The following is a 16,905-nucleotide window of genomic DNA, read 5'->3' as shown; positions in this document are numbered from 1 at the left end:
AGGCGGCAGCGGCGCCTGACAAGCCCCTCCCCGCTCAGTGAGCAGAGTGGGACCTGTCATCTGCCGGCTCAGCGGAGATCAATGGACTGATCTCCCACTGAGCAGGCGGACTCCTTGGAAGCGGAGTCCGCCTCGTGTGAAAGGGGCCTTATTTGTTACCTGGGTGTGGTTGCCTCACAGGTGTTTGGTTTACCTCCCTACACATGGTACAATCTGCAGTCTGTTAATTTCAGCTGCCAGGAGTTTTTAATCTCCACCTGTCTCACAGAAACCTTCCATTCCCACTAGAGAGCTGGGAAGGATGAAGTGTAAACTCTTGATGGAGGACTGGTTACTGGGTATACTTTGTCTTCACTCACTTGGGATCTGACTATACAAACCTCAGTGGAGAGGTCAGTCTCATGGTAAATTTACAGCCTCAGCACAAGACTGTCTTTTAGGCCTAAGGTTTAATGTTATTGTTACGAAACGTCCCACACTCCACTTGAGTGCTTTCGTCATATACCGCTTCCTCCAGTCTGAATATAGATATTAGCCACATATTACAACCAGGAACAAGGCAGGACTAGTTTGGCTTCAAGCTGGAACATGAACTGTTTGTTGAAACACATGTACAGAGAGGTAACACTCGGGGACAACCCCTTCCCCTCCCTTTGCATTCAGGGCACTGGGAAAACTGTTCATTAATAATAGACACACAGATCAGGTGTATTCAAACTTCTCATCCGCCGTCTTATCAGCAGGGAGGGGCTGCTGGAGGAATGCCCCCCCCTTCTGCATAGACATACATCCCATAATATACTTTTCTCCCAAGGCAGACAGACACAATAGAACAATGGAATACAACCACACCCCAAATGACTCAGCAAAGAGTCCAACAGCATGAGACAACACACAATATATACATATGTATAACATTCCAGTGTGGCTGTACAGCGAGTCCTACTAGCACAGATCAGACTGGGGTTCTCAGTCACCCTGTGCCCCTAATGGACACAGGGCGATTTACACATAGTAGACACCAGCGGAGCTGGACAAGGAGTTTCCAATGTTCTCCAAGGTATTCTTGGTTCCATGGGCCCCTTGCCCAAAGTGACTCCCGTCACAGTTATACTTTGCATTTTGGGCGTAATGTGTAGTAACCATTTTGGTGCTACTGGGTTTGCATGTGGAGTGCAATTTTTGTTTTTTACCTGGGTGTGGCTGCCTCACAGGTGTTTTGGCTTGCCTTCCTACACACGGTGCAATCTGCAGTCGATTAACAACTCAGCTGGCAAAATTTTAATCTCCACTTATCTTACAGAGCCCTCCATTCCCCACTAATGCAGAGCTGGTAAGGAGGAATTGTAAATTGCAGAGATTTTTGATGAAGGACTTGTCACCTGGTGTACTATGCCTTCACTCACTTGGGATTTGATCTTACAAGCCTCAGTAGTTATGTGGGGTTTAACTTGCCATACACATTCTCTGTGATAGAAAGCTGTGTCAGGGTAAATGTACAGCCTTAGCATAAGTCGGTCTTTTTCGGCCTAAGATTTTATATTGTACTTTACATCTTGGGCCTGATGTGTGGTAACCATTTTTGTGCTACCAGTTTTTTATGTGGAGTCACATTATGTTTACATGGCATTCTTATGCTTAGACTCTGGCCAGGACCCTAAGTTGTTCAGGTCCAGGGTTTGATACATCCAGCTGCTGTATTTTACCCCTGCTTACTGGCAGCCTCTAGAGCAGGGATAGGCAACCTCGGTCCTCCAGCTGTGGTGAAACTACAAATCCCATCATGCCATTGCCTCTAGGGGTCATGCTTGTGATTGCCAGGGTCTTGCAATGTCTCATGGGACTTGTAGTTTCAAAACAGCTGGAGGGCCGAGGTTGCCTACCCCTGCTCTAGAGGTACTCCAAAGGTTGGATGTTTCTCTGGATAATCTGTTGTAGCTAAGGCAGCAGAAGAGGCTTCTGTCTTCCATGGGGCATGGCAGGGGTCTCCTGCAGGGCTTTTAAGTGTCAGCAGTAGATATTTAACTATTTTTCATCACCCTTTTAACCTCTGTGTGTACTGATATATTGCATAGATATAATACATTTACGTATGTAATGTCTCCTACTGCATGTGAGCACTTGGTTTAGTCTGGTGTTGCAGCCAGTTACACTATAAGCCCTTGCCAGGATAGGTGTGTTGTAGTCATGTACTTCTGATGTCCATCCCATTCCAGAGTGTTAACCATCTAGGTAATGTTTTAAACAGCTTGGTAACAGAGTTCTGCAGCCAGTTAGTGTTTTAACACTAGGACTGACAGGCCATGGGTGATTCTTGTGCTCTTTTGGTGTTATCCATCCTAGATCACAGTTTTAGACCTCTGACTTCCTTGTAGTGATTGTGTCATCTATTTAGAACATACAGAGAATGTCATGGGCTTGCTCTGCAGCACTAGTGTAATGCTATTACCATTAACGCTACAGTTTTTTTTAGATGTGCTTTACTTGGATACCCCCAGCACTCATATCTTGTACCACAGTGGTTCCCTCTTCAGAACTTCCTTGCACATGTTCTAATGTTGGACATAAAATGCCAGGAAAATCCCCCCCCCCCCCCAAATGACCACTTTTTGGAAAGTAGACACAGACACCTCATGCTATTTGCTGAGAGGTAAGTTGAGTCCATGAAACATTTTATATTTTGCCATAAGTTTTTTTTGTTTTTTGTTTTTTACACAAAGTTGTCACTTAAGTTACATATTGCTCAAGCATGCAATGGGTATATGTGAAATTACACCCCAAAATACATTTTGCTGCTTCTCCTGAGTATGGGGATACCACATGTGTGAGACTTTTTGGGAGCCTAGCCACGTAGGATCCCGAAAAGCACTTCAGTCACTGCATTCAGGCTTTCTAAGGGCGTAAATTGTTGATTTAACTCCTCACCACCTATTACAGTTTCGGAGGCCATGAAATGCCAAGATAGTGCAAACCCCCCCCCCCAATTACCCCATTTTGGAAAATAGACACCCCAAGCTATGTGCTGAGAGGCATGTTGAGTATTTTTCAGATCTCGCTTTTTGTCACGAAGTTTTGAAAATTGAAAAAAGAAAGGAAAAAAAATGTTTTTCCTTTTTTCTTTCTTCATTTTCCAAAACAAATGAGAGCTGCAAAATACTCACCATGCCTCTTAGCAAATACCTGGGGTGCCCAAAACTGTGATAGGTAGTGAGGAGTAAAATCAACAATTTATGCCCTTAGAAAGCCTGAAGGCGGTGATTGATTTCCGGGGTCCTGTACGTGGCTAGAAAAAAAAGTCTCACACATGTGGTATCCCTATAGTCAGGAGAAGCAGCAGAATGTATTTTTTTTTTCTGTTGATCCTGACAGAAATCTTTCCAGCTGATCCCTTCTTTTCTACCTTGTCTGTTATGGAGAAGAGGAGAGGGTAAGGTTTCTGTAGTCCTGTGCAAGGATGACAACGCTGCTTTTCTATGGACACAGTATAATGAGTAAGCGTTGTCACCCTCTGACAGGAGCGTTGTTAGTGACACATCACCAGGTAATGGTTAAGAGAAAAAAAAAACCTTATAGTGACCACATGTAAGTATTGAAAAGCTGCAAAATAATACAATTTTGTTACTGGATTTTAAAACAATTTAAAGGAATTAAAGTTTTCAGAAAAGTTGGAGGAACAACAGCACCCACGTAATATGGAGGGCATCATGATGGGGAATGCATGTTGTCTTTCAGTGTGTGTGTGTGTGTGTGTGTATATATATATATATATATATATATATATATATATATATATATATATATATAATTTTTTTTTTTTTTTTTTTTTTTTATGCATAATTCATGAATTGCAACAGTTCATACATACCACTTCCTCATCTTCCACCAGAACCATGTCGTAAGCACTTAGTGCCCCACAAAATATAATGCAGGTAACTCCTTCAAAGCAGTGAATCCACTTTTTGCGCTCTGACCTCTGTCCTCCCACATCAAACATCCTGAAAAAGTAAATGGCTTTTAAAGTTATTTTGATCCATGTAGCGCATCTCAATGCTTGAAAGTAGAATTCAAGCTTTCAGTTCACTTTAAACAGTTTGTTTTGGCCAAACTGGCCCAATCAAATGTTCTCTATTGCAGCGCACACAACAATGTGTAATGTGCTGTAGTAGCATTAACTACATACAATCAGCAGTGCCGTGTTCAGGCAGCAGCATGTTTCCTGCCAGAATTAAATAGTAGTTCTGAGTTCTTCTCTGCCATTCAGGAGAAGTCTTGTATTTTTATGAATGAATACAATGCTTCATCTGATTTGGAGAAGGTGGACTTGGACTCTAGCAAGTGGAAGTTTTGTATATATTTACAGAATACAAAGGTGCCTATGAATGGCTGAATGCCAATCAGACCAACTCTGCATTGTTCCAGGTGTGAGGTAGAGAAGCATGTAAATTACATTTTGATTTTTCCCGTTGTCAATCAGAGGAAGCCTTGTATTCATTTATGATAAAATGCAAAGCTTCTCTTGAATGGCAGAGAAGCACAATACAATTTAGCTCTGGCACCAAATGGAAATCATCTGTACTGCTGCCGAAACAGAACACTGCTTTTTGTTTGTAGCTATTGCTAGTAGTCTATTACAGCAGCCCCAGCATCCAAACTTTTCTGGAATGGATATAGTTAATTTGGGCCAGCTTGGTGCAAACTTTTTAAAGTGAAACTACACTTTTTCTGAGCACCAAAAACACAAATTCATTTTTAATATTCAAAGCAAACTCATCCATCCATCCATCCATCCATGTCTCCATGCTTTATTTTGGTGAGAAATCACTTTTAAAAACACCACCTTTCATTTCTAGTTTTGAGTAAGGGCAGATGATTCATGTAGCATTTTCCTTCTAGAATCCATCTGCCCTTAGCCCAGACTTGCAGGCTGGAGGGCGTGCTTAGCTGAGAAAACCCCTCCTGAAAACTTCTGGGATGTATGACATTATTTGCTTAGGCATGGAAACCAGGAAGTAACTAAAGAAATGTAAAAAAAAGGTAAGTTTAAAACAAGTAAACAGATAATATATTTTTCTACCTAAATACTGCTAGTATTAGTAAATGCAAATAGTCAATGTTGATTAAGAGAGTGAAGTTCTGCTTTAAAATCAAGTGATTATAAACCTCTAAGGCCAGTTGCACATGGATGATGAATGTAAGAATTTCCTGATGTTTTAAGTGTGTGTTTTTTTTTTTTTCCCACTCTGTTGGTGGCACAATCTTGTTTTCAAGCTAACTGAAATTCTGCCATGAAGGTCCTTGCTCAGGCACTTCCTTTTATGGAATTACAGCACCCTTGTGCTTTCAGTGGGGACTATAAACAGCAATGCTGATGTTCATTGTGAATGTATATTCTGCTGTTATCCCCACTACAAAGATGTAGCTTGAAAAAAATCCATGCAGCTGATGCTGGAGCGAGTGCATGTGGACAGGAAGTGGCTGACTAAGGCTGGTGAAGATCTGCTGCAGAAATGCAAAAAGAAATGGAAAAAATGTTAATACCCTTTTAAACAAAAACTTGACAGTTTGATGCACCGTTCTTTATTAAACTAAATTTCATTCAGTTAGGTTTTAGATCAGTGGTGGCTTTTTGTTTGGGGGGTGGCAAACAACCACCCCACCCCCACCCCTGCTGTCTGTTGGTCCACTGCTACTTACCCCATCGCCGGCAGGGATCGGCAGGCACATCGGGGATCGGCGGGCATTTGCTTTTCTAATACATCTGGGTGGGTTTTGAGCACAATGCTCTGCACTCCGAGTACACCCTATTTTGAAGCCTATGTCTAATCAGGTGCTTAAAAAAAAAAACACCCCCGCCGCTGTAATTCACATGCCCTGATATGCATGAATCTATCCATTAACCATATAGGGGGTGGCATGGAAAGAGGGAGCGGCACCCTATGCCCTTATTGGACGGCTGCCCCTGTTTTAGATCTACTTTAAAGCGGAGTTCCGCCGTTTTTTTTGTTTTTTTTTAAGTCAGCAACTACAAATACTGCAGCTGCTGACTTTTAAAATATGGACACTTACCTGTTTAGGGCACCCGCGATGTCAGCACCCGAAGCCGATCTGTCCCTCGGCTGTCGGGTGCTGCCGCCGCCATCCTCACTAAGGGAATCAGGAAGTGGAGCCTTGCAGCTTCACTTTCTGGTTCCGTACTGCATATGCGCGACTCGCGCTGCATTATCTAACTGGTCCCTGCTGTTTTCTGGGACCCGTGTGTCTCCCAGAATACAGCCGGGGGAGGGGGGGGCGGGAAGTGGCGTAGATACCTGTGGGTGGCTAGGGTATCTATGCCCGGAAGTGGGAGCAAAATACTTGTATTAGACCGGTATCTGCTCCCCCTCCCCTCAGAAAGGTGCCAAATGTGACACCGGAGAGGGGGAGGAACCAGAAAAGCTCAATTTTTGTGTGGAACTCTGCTTTAAATATAATACAAATTTCCTGAATGAACAACACCTAAATCAAATGCATTACTGTAACTGCCTAATTGCAGCTCATTTTTACTTAATTTTAATAATTATGGGAAAGAATAAAATAAAAAGTTTGTTTTTATATTTTTTGTTTTGTGTTCTCATCAAGGACTTGTCAAAAGGACAGGGAGACAGTGACAGCAAAATAATTGTTAGAAGTACCAAAAATGTGTTTTTGTTTTTTTCCGTGTCCCCTTGTCTATTTCTTGACAAGTGAAGTAAAATCTCTCCAACAGAAACAAAGATGCCAATAAAAAATTCACAGCAACTCCAATACAGGGTTCCTCAAAGTGGTCAACATTGCGCCCCAAGAGTCAATGGGACAATCCAAGTGGTCAACGAAATGGTTGGAGGTCAGTTGAAGTGATTTCATCTTTTGGGTTCTTAAATGTAAGGTGGCGAGACAGTAGTACACCAAGCTGGATGGCGAGCCACCAGCTTACTAGTATGCTTTGTGTCTGTGAACTTCCAGTAAGGATATACTGTATGTATATGTTCATTCCCTGTATGGAAAGTCCTCCCCACCTCAATCTCTGTTTAAGTGCCAGGGAGTACACATAGTGAAAGGAGTTGTGCCAAGGAACTGATTGCTGTGCCTACTAAAATTTGACCTTTGTAACAACATCAATGTCAACTGCTGATACCAAGAGGAAGGCCTGACAATATTCCCAAGAATATTATTATCCATTATAATTATTTGTAGTACTTTGTTTCAGTGTCAACAAAGTGTCAAGTGTATTCTACAGTTAAGAATTTGATATGAGTATTCTAATGTGTTTTAGACTCCCCGACTTATTCCAAGTGGCCATGTTTTTGATTGTAATATATACAGGAAAGTAGTGGTAGAATGAATATCTAACACTTATGTAGAATGCAACAGTAAATGCAGTTAGACAGGTGGTTGTGTGAGTTCTAATTATTTCAGATCTGCAATAAAGCATCTTCATACACTACAGGACACACTTCATATTCCTGACTACTTCGGTTTATGCTGCCACTTGCAGGTGAATGTACAGTGGCCAGAAAATGGCAGGAATTCCCCACCCAGACATAACCTCTCCCAGCTCAGCAAAGCCCCAGTTTTTAGCTAGTGTTCACAATAAACGAATGCTCCACAAGTGAAAAAACGTACACTAAACAAATAACATTTTAACTACCCTCATAAAAGTGGTAACAAATCAACCTAATCCAAACAAGTCCAGCAATGTATCAGTCCTACAGTATATTCTTACGGCCAGGGTTTACCACGGACCGGAAGTGATGTGCGAGGTGGCGTGAAACGCTGAATATTTGTCTCTGTTTGGGGTGCTTGCTGCTGTTTTCATGTAAGCAGGTATTTTATTTAACAAATTCGTTTTATTTTGGTAATACACTATTGAAGGCTTTTTTACCTTGCATGTGGATCGTAATATTGGTTACGAGGGGAGGAACCTTTTAACCTGTAACATCTTGCTGTTGATCCTGGATCCTGGAATTGAGACTGCTCCCAGTGGATTTATAAAGGCATTTATCTATGCCCATGAGGTGAGAGTTCTGTGAGCACATTGGTGTGGTGTCAGCGGTTTCACTCATCGGATTAACTGTCAAGTTCTGAAATTTCATCCACACTATTTTTAATCACTGAATTACTTCTCTTTTGCACTTATTTTAATATTGTGGCACTATATTCTTATGTAATCCCAAACTCTTCATATTCCTTATGTCCTTCACCACCCATATCCCTCAAGTGGAAGAGGAGGAGGCTTGCCAAAATGTATTGACCTTTTATCAGTGGCGGCTGGTGCTCAAAATTTTTGGGGGGCACAAGCAAACTGAAAAATTCTGAAAAAAGACCATCAATTGCAGCCTCACTGTGCCCATCATATGCAGTCACTGTGCCCCATAAAGTGCAGCCACTGTGCCATCATATGCAGCCTGTGCCCATCATACAGCCTCTGTTCCCATAATTTGAAGCTTCTGTGCCCATCATATGCAGCCTGTGCCAGTCATATGCAGCTTCTGTGCCCATTATATGCAGCATGTGCCCATCATATGCAGCCTGTGCCTGTCATATATGCAGCTTCTGCCCAACATATGCAGCCACTGTGACAAGCCCCCCTCCCGCCATCAGACCGGCACTTACCCCATGCGGGTGATGGCAGCGAGCTGGGGGATGGGCAGGTGACATGTCGCCCCCCCCCATCCCCCTTCTCATTGTTACAGTGAGGTCACAATTCAAAATCGGCTTGGCCGTGCAGGGCCAATTCTTCTCAGTTTTCCTTGCAGCTGACAGCTTGTAGTTCTGAATGAGCTGCCGTGGGGTGCTGATGAGCACTCTGGTAGTTTATTCACAAGCCCCGCAGCTTGTAAACAGTCAGTCCGTATGGAGGGACAGGCTGAAAGCTGCAGAACTTGTCTACAAGAGCCTGACATTGATCCACTGATCACGGATGCAATGCATTCCAGGCACCTGCAAGAAAAAATAATAAATGCAAAGATATGTGCATTTATTATTTTTTCTAGAAAGGTGAATTTAGCCTTTATAACACTGACTACCACTGAGGATGGGGAATGTAGCGTTGTAAAGCTCTTCAGCTCCAGAAGGTTTTCCCCCCTTCATGACCAGGCCATTTATGCAATTCAGCAATGCACTACTTTAACCACTTGCTGACCTCTGCACGCAGATATACTTCGGCACAATGGCAGCAGTGGGCAAATGGGCATGCCTGTATGTCCCCTTTAATTGGCAGGGCTAGCGGGCGGCGTGCGTGCCGTGTACAGCGTGACCGTGCCGGTGGGACTGGCGGACTCGATGTCCGCTGGTCTCACGGCGATCGTGTTACGGAGCCGCAGAACGGGGAAATGCCTATGTAAACAAGGCATTTCCCCTTTCTGCCTTGTGACATGACAGAGATCACTGCTCCCTGTCATGTGAGTTGAAGCCCATTCCCCCCACAGCTGGAATCACTCCCTAGGCACACTTAACCCCTTGATCGCCCCTAGTGGTTAACCCCATCCCATCCCTGCCAGTGTCATTTACACAGTAATCAGTGCATTTTTCTAGCACTGATCGCTGTATAAATGACAATGGTTCCAAAATAGTGTCAAAAGTGTCCGATGCGTCTGCCATAATGTCGCAGTCTTGATAAAAAATGCAGATTACTGCCATTACTAATTTAAAAAAAAATTAATAATAAAAATGCCATAAAACTATCCCCTATTTTGTAGACGCTATAACTTTTGCACAAACCAATCAATAAACGCTTATTGCGTTTTGTTTTTTTTACCAAAACTATTTAAAAGCATATATATCGACCTAAACTCAGGAAGTTTATATATATATATATATATATATATATATATATATATATATATATATATATATATATATATATATATATATATGGGGATATTTATTATAACAAAAAGTAAACAAATTTTGCTTTTTTTTCAAAATTGTCGCTCTTTTGTTTTTGTTTAAAGCGCAAAAAATAAAGAACGCAGAGGTGATCAAATACCACCAAAAGAAAGCTCTATTTGTGGGAAAAAAAAGGACGTAAACTTTGTTTGGGTGCAGCGTTGCACGACCGCGCAATTGTCAGTTAAAGCGACGCAGTGCCGAATTGCAAAAAGTGCTCTGGTCAGGAAGGAGGTAAAGTCTTCCGGGGCTGAAGCGGTTAACTGGTAATTGCGCGGCCATGCAACACTGCACCCAAATGAAATTTATATAATTCTTTCACACAAATAGAGCTTTCTTTTGATGGTATTTGATCAACACTCAGTTTTTTTATTATATCAATAAAAAAAAAGACCGAAGATGGGGGGGGAGAAATATGCTGTAAAATGTATCCAATACAAAATATCTAATTTCTTTATAAACTTAGATCAAAATGTAATCTGCTGCATGTCTTGGGTAAAAACAAAAAAAACAATAAGTGTATATTGGTTTGTGTGAAAGTTATAGCATCTACAAATGAAGGTACATATACTGAAATTTGTTTTTTATTATTTTTTTGATACAACTAATGGTGGTGATCAGTGACTTATAGTGGCACTGTGATAGTGCGGCAGTCACTAACTGATGCTGACATCATCAGTGCTAATACTATATACTGTCACTGTACTAATGACACTGGCTGAGAAGGGGTTAACATCTAGTGGCAATAAAAGGGTTAATTATGTGCCTAAGAATGTGTAATGTGTGTATTATGTACTGCTTTTACTAATGAATGTTTTTTTTTTTCCCCCTGGATTAAAAAACAGCCACATCAATACACTCTGTACAGAGCCCTGTGTTGTTAGTAAATGAAAGTACAGAGTCCCATGTTAAGTGATCTGCAGGTCCCGGGGTGGCAGTAGGAAGGTGTGTGGGGGAAGGACCAAAATGCACCTTGGCAAGTAGACAAAATTTCTTGCATCGGCCCTGTTGTGAGGTCAAACACCAGGGGGTGTTCTTTACCAGCTCCTATGGGTTTATATATGCAAATCTGAGCACAAGAATAAGAGATTTATCTAGTTTTCCTAGGCCACTGGGGTGCCTACGGATGTCATTCTGAAGATCTCATTTTGAGGGGTTTGTTCCCTATTCTCTCCCCTATTCTGAACATTCCTGCTGGGGTAGAGAAGGGCTCTGTGACGGACTCCAGACACCCAGACTGGGTATCTCCACCAAGAAGCTGCTTCCCAAGCTCTGGAACACGAGACCAGTGAATATGGCTATAGTTACCCCAAGAACTATGCAACACCAGTTTTGGAGTAAACCAGAATAAGAACTGTTTATTTGAACAAGAATACAGAATATATACACCACAGGAGGACAACCCCCCCCTTCTGATCATATTACCCTAACAATACAAACTGCACACAGCACTATAATTACAACAACCAACATATACTATAAACAGACAACTGGATGACTCGGATGTCTCATTGCAGGTCAGACTTAAGGACACCACGCTCAGAAGGTACAATACACATTAACATAAGTATAAACACAGAAGACCTTCAGACAATAGCAGGAGACCTCAGTAGCAGGCTATCTGGCTCCTACACAGTTCCAGAGGCCAATGTGACCAGCTCTTTTAATTAACATGTATAGTTCAGAATCAAACAAACCAGGAATAGTCTTTATATATTTCCTGGGAGATATTGTGGATAAATATTACTGTCCCATCTGAAGTAAGCCACCACATTCTCAGTGCCCATTAAGTGGTGGTCCATCATTGGAGAATGCTGTGCTCTCTCCGTGGGTCATAGTCAGTGGGTAAGAGGCTTGCTCCTAGTCCTCTCCAGAAGCCCCTATCTTGATTAGGCCTATCACAGGCTCCATCTGGATCAGTCGCCTAGACCAGTATTTCTCAACTCCAGTCCTCAAGGTGGCCCAACAGGTCATGTTTTCAGGATTTCCTGAAACGGCTGTGATAATTACTAAGGCAGTGAAACTAATCAAAAACATATGTGCAAAATAATGAGGACTGGAGTTGAGAAACACTGACCTAGACTAAAGGGAGGGAAGGCCATGAGGGATTGTACCCAGACCACACATGCAAGAGTGAGGGCAGCCTGTAATGTTGCTGATCGGCTCTGAATCCTGTAGGTAGGGATCTCCAGGGTAATATGCATCCAGTGACTTCGCTGGAAGGATGCTTTACTGATCCAGAGCAATGATTCCCCTGAGGGGGGGGGTCAAGTGCCTGAAGGCCCTATGGGGTGTGCCTGCCGTGATGGCTGTAGTTTGGGCTCTTTAGAATTGTTAGTGCCATTGTTGTGGAACATATGGCAGTCTTCCCTGAGAGTGGTACCTGTGCTTTGGATCAGAATAGGCTGATTTTTACTTGCAAGGCACTACACTGCAGATTGGCATGGCACGTGTGTGCATCTGCCCGGGTGTCATTTTGCTAGTTATTCAGGTGCAGGAATGTGTGCTTTCGGGTTCCTTAACTACTACTTAGCAGAACAGCTACTCTCAGCCACAGCAGCCTACAATGCAGTTGGTGGCAGGACACTTGTCATTTGGGGTGACTTGCCACTTAAGGGCTTGGGCCACCATTCCTCCCAGCTGATTAGCCACTCCATTATAGGGTATCATAGGATTACTAATCCTCAGCAAGCCATGGCCTCACACAGGCAGAGATGTGGGGGGGAAGAATGATGGGGCGGACTCGCAAACTCATTTGTAAGGAACTGTGCAGTTTGCCCTGTAATGACTGCCCTTAAAGTCAGATTATCTCTGAATCCCTGTCCTTAGCTGGTTATTTCTACTGTCTCAGGGGCAAACTCTTCTGGTTCCTTTATGTGAAAAAGAGGAATTTTCTGCAGCCATTTCTGGTCTGAGGGATCAGCTCTCTGGGGTTCTCACTGGAAATTCCAACCTGTTTACAGTTTCCAGGCCAAACAGAGACATCCAAGCTATTCTGGACCTCAAAGGTCTCACCAGATTCTTGAAAGTACAGAAATTCATGATGGAGCCTACTTGGTAAGCGATTGCTTGACTTCATCAGATCATTGTGGCGTCAGTTGATATCAAGGATGCCTACCTACCAGTTTGTGTCATTGCCATTCAGCCTGTCCATGGCCAACTATGGTGTTGGCTCCAGATCTGGGGTTGTTTAGGACATTGTGGGGTACCTGAACAATGTGCTTCTCAGGGAGCAATCAGCACAGCAGTTGACATCAAATGTCCAACAGACAGTACAGGTCCTGGAAAGGTTCAGTTGGGCACTGAAGTTTCAGAAGACAGCACTGGTTGCAACACAACATCTGGTGTATTTAGTCCACAACGTGGCACAGGCAAAAGTACTGCCTTTGCAGGACAAACGTGGGCTCCTTTTCTCCTAGGTGGAATCCTTAAGGTCAGTAGGGAGCTGGGGGAAATGAGAGCCACCTTTGATGTAGTCTCCTATGACCGGTTTCTCTCCAGAGCTCTTCAACAAAATAGCACAGTTTCATACAGTAGTTAGGTTGAAAAAGACAAACAATCTAGTTCAACCAATAGAAAAAAACAAATAGAAAAACACAATCCTATACCTACAGTTGATCCAGAAGAAGACAAAAACAAAGCTTGATCCAATTTGCTCCTTCCTGAGCCACCAGGAGGCAATAAGATATTCCCTGGATCAATTATCCCTGGTATTGTTGCCTATACAGTGCCTTGAAAAAGTATTCATACCACCTTGACATTTTGTCATGTTACAACCGAAAACTTAAATGTATTTTATTGGGATTTTATGTGATAGACCAACACAAAGTGGCACATAATTGTGAAGTGGAAGCAAAATGATAAATGGTATTCAACATTTTTGTGAAAAGTGTGGCGTGCATTTGTATTCAGCCCCCCTGAGTCAATACTTTGTAGAACCACCTTTCCCTGCAATTACAGCTGCAAGTCTTTTGGAGATGTCTCTACCAGCTTTGCATATCTAGAGACTGACATTTTTGCCCATTCTTCTTTGCAAAAAAGCTCAAGCTGTATCAGATTGTATGGCGCTCTCGAGATGTGCAAAGCTGCTGATTGGACGCAAAGACGGGAGAAGACATTGAGGAGCTGTCCCACCGCCACAGAGACAGGGTACTTAGACGGTGGGTGGGGGGCACACTGGCAGCATTTGATATGGCAGAGTGGCTGCGTTTGATGGGGCACAGTGAGGCTGCATTTGATGGGGCACAGTGGAAGCATTTGAGATGACACAGTGGCTGCGTTTGATGGGCACAATGGCTGCATTTGATGGCACAGTGGCGGCAGTTAATGGGCACAGTGGCGGCAATTAATGGGCACAGTGGCTGCGATTGATGGTACAGTGAGGCTGCAATTGATGGGGTTTTTTTCAGAAATTTTCCATCTCCCCCCCCCCCCCAAAAAAAAAAAAATTTGCGTACCAGCCGCCACTGCTGGGGACCATTTGGTCACCAGAAAGCTCTATGCTCAACATCGGCAGCGACCGATTCATTCACCTACTCACCGCTCGCAGGGGTGAGCCAGAAACAGCGCAGGTGGGAGGCAGGAGGGGCAGTCATCCCCTCCCACCGCCTATAAGAACGATCAAGCGGCTGAACTGCCGTTATGATTGTTCTTGCAGTACACAGAATCGCCGGCTGAAAAAGATGATATCTGGGTGATGCTTGTAGCTGCATGCATCATTCACATATCCCCACTCAAAGTCCAGGACGTCATATGCCTACGGGTGGAAAGTGGTTAAATCAGAAGAAAGTTTTATTTGAACACATTCAAGCATACATGTTCCATAAACACAAAAGAGTGCAAAGTTGTAATGTACAAAACAGTAGAAAACAAGCAATTACAGCATTTAACTGCATAGAGCTCACATAAAGAACATACAGCCCCACCTAGTGGTTGAAAACAGAAATTATAGTGCCAATAAAGCATTAATATTGCACACTCCAAAGTCAGATAGTAATAACTAGCATTAGATAACCAACAGTGTTCTACCCCAATATCCTATCTATAATCAGGTCTACTGGGACCAGGCCTGGTGCATCAAGCCAACTACTATAAAAAAAAAAAATTGTAAATAAGTAATGTTTTTCCTTCACTGATGGGCGCTGATGAGGCAGCACTGATGGGCGCTGATGCGGCACTGATGGGCTGCACTGATTGGGCACTGATGAGCAGGCACTTATAGGCACTGATGAGGAGGCACTGATAGGCGGCACTGATAGGCGGCACTGATAGGTGGCACTGATTGGTGGCACTGGTGGGCACAGATAGGCAGCACTGGTTGGCACGGATAGGTGGCATTGATGAGCATTGATGGGCAGCACTGATAGCCAGCACTGACTGGCATCACTAATGGCCACTGATTACTGGCACTTGTGGGCACAGATTGGTGGCAATTGTGGGCACTGGTTGGCCCCGATAGCTGGCAGTGGTGGGCAATCATTGCTGGCACTGGTGGGCACTTAATTGTAATCAGGGCACTGATGATTAGTGCCCTGATTACATACCTAGCTGTCCCCTGTGAGGAGATGCCACTGATTGGCTCTCCTCTCCTCACACCCTGTCAGTATGAGGCGAGGAGCGCTGATTACCGGCTTTCAGGGGCGGACTGACAACTCATGGGGCCCCCGTGCAATAGGAGATTATGGGGCCACACAGTATACACACACACACACACACATACAGTATACACATACAGTATACACACACAGACACACAATACACACACAGTATACACACACAGAATACACATACACACACTGAAAAGGTACTGGAGAGGCGTGGCAGCTATAATCTTGGGATTTAAAAAAAAACAGATTTTTACATACTGTCCCTGGTTTTATTGAGGCTGGCAACCCTGATGGGGCCCCTTAGTGGCATGGGGCCCTCGGGCAGTGCCCGAATGATCAGTCCGCCCCTGCCGGCATCTCCGTGTTTACATGTCTATTAGTCTATTTTTGGTTTGGGCGTGGTGGCCTTGTTGCTCTGTTGCCCACCCCTCATGTTCTGTGCTATGGGGCATTCCATGTAATGATGAATACAGTGGCGGCTGGTGCTCAAAATTTTTGGGGGACGCAAACAAACTGAAAAATTCTGAAAAAAAAAAACATCAATTGCAGCCTCACTGTGCCCATCAATCGCCGCCACTGTGCCCATCAATCGCCGCCACTGTGCCCATCAATCGCCGCCACTGTGCCCATCAATCGCCGCCACTGTGCCATGAAGCGCAGCCACTGTGCCATGAAGCGCAGCCACTGTGCCATGAAGCGCAGCCACTGTGGCCATCAAACGCAGCCACTGTGCCCCATAAAATGCAGCCACTGTGCTCCATCAAACGCAGCCACTGTGCCCATTAATTGCCACCACTGTGCCATCAAACGCAGCCACTGTGCCCATCAATTGCTGCCACTGTGCCCATCAATTTCTCTCACCCATCAAACGCAACCACTGTGCCATATCAAATGCTGCCAGTGTGCCCCCGCCGTCTGCACTTACCTGTCCCGGTGGGACAGCTCCCCGATGTCTTCTCCCGTCCTCTCTTCCCGTCCTGACAATCAATCACAGCGCCTGTCCTTTCAGCCAATCAGGTAATGGGTAACAGATCTGAGCACCTGATTGGCAGAGAGGCGGTTTAGTGTTAGGAAAGCGAATATTCATTCCCTTTTCTAACACAGCTGAGTGACCTACGAGCGCCCAGCATGGCGCTCGCTGGTCACCTTTTTTGAAGCCTATTAGAGCCTATGGCTCTAATCAGGTGCTTCAAAACCACCCTCCGCCGCTGTAATTCAGACACCCTGTGCTCGAAAAGGGGCCGGGCGCCTGAATAGGGGGTGGCAGCGGCGGCCATAGATAGATAGGTTCATGAATTGCATAAATCTATCTATTGGTGCTAGGGGGGGGGTGGGAGGAGAGAGGGGCGGCGCCCGTGCACCCTTATGGACGCACTGCCACTGATGATTGTGA

At 44.1% G+C, this 16,905-nt stretch overlaps 1 protein-coding gene across 3 annotated transcripts in view; it reads right to left on the bottom strand.

The window, feature by feature from the left end:
* Positions 1 to 16,905, bottom strand: part of GNAT2 (G protein subunit alpha transducin 2) — a 171,576-nt gene that overhangs the window by 11,221 nt on the left and 143,450 nt on the right. For all 3 annotated transcript variants that reach the window (XM_073615895.1, XM_073615897.1, XM_073615896.1), the window contains exon 6: positions 3,866 to 3,995. In XM_073615895.1, the coding sequence (XP_073471996.1) occupies positions 3,866 to 3,995 (130 nt within the window). The remainder of the gene's footprint in view (positions 1 to 3,865; positions 3,996 to 16,905) is intronic.

This window comes from Aquarana catesbeiana, linkage group LG02 (assembly GCF_042186555.1).
Source record: "Aquarana catesbeiana isolate 2022-GZ linkage group LG02, ASM4218655v1, whole genome shotgun sequence".
Classification (NCBI taxonomy): domain Eukaryota; kingdom Metazoa; phylum Chordata; class Amphibia; order Anura; family Ranidae; genus Aquarana; species Aquarana catesbeiana.
This window is presented reverse-complemented; position numbering and strand designations above follow the sequence as displayed.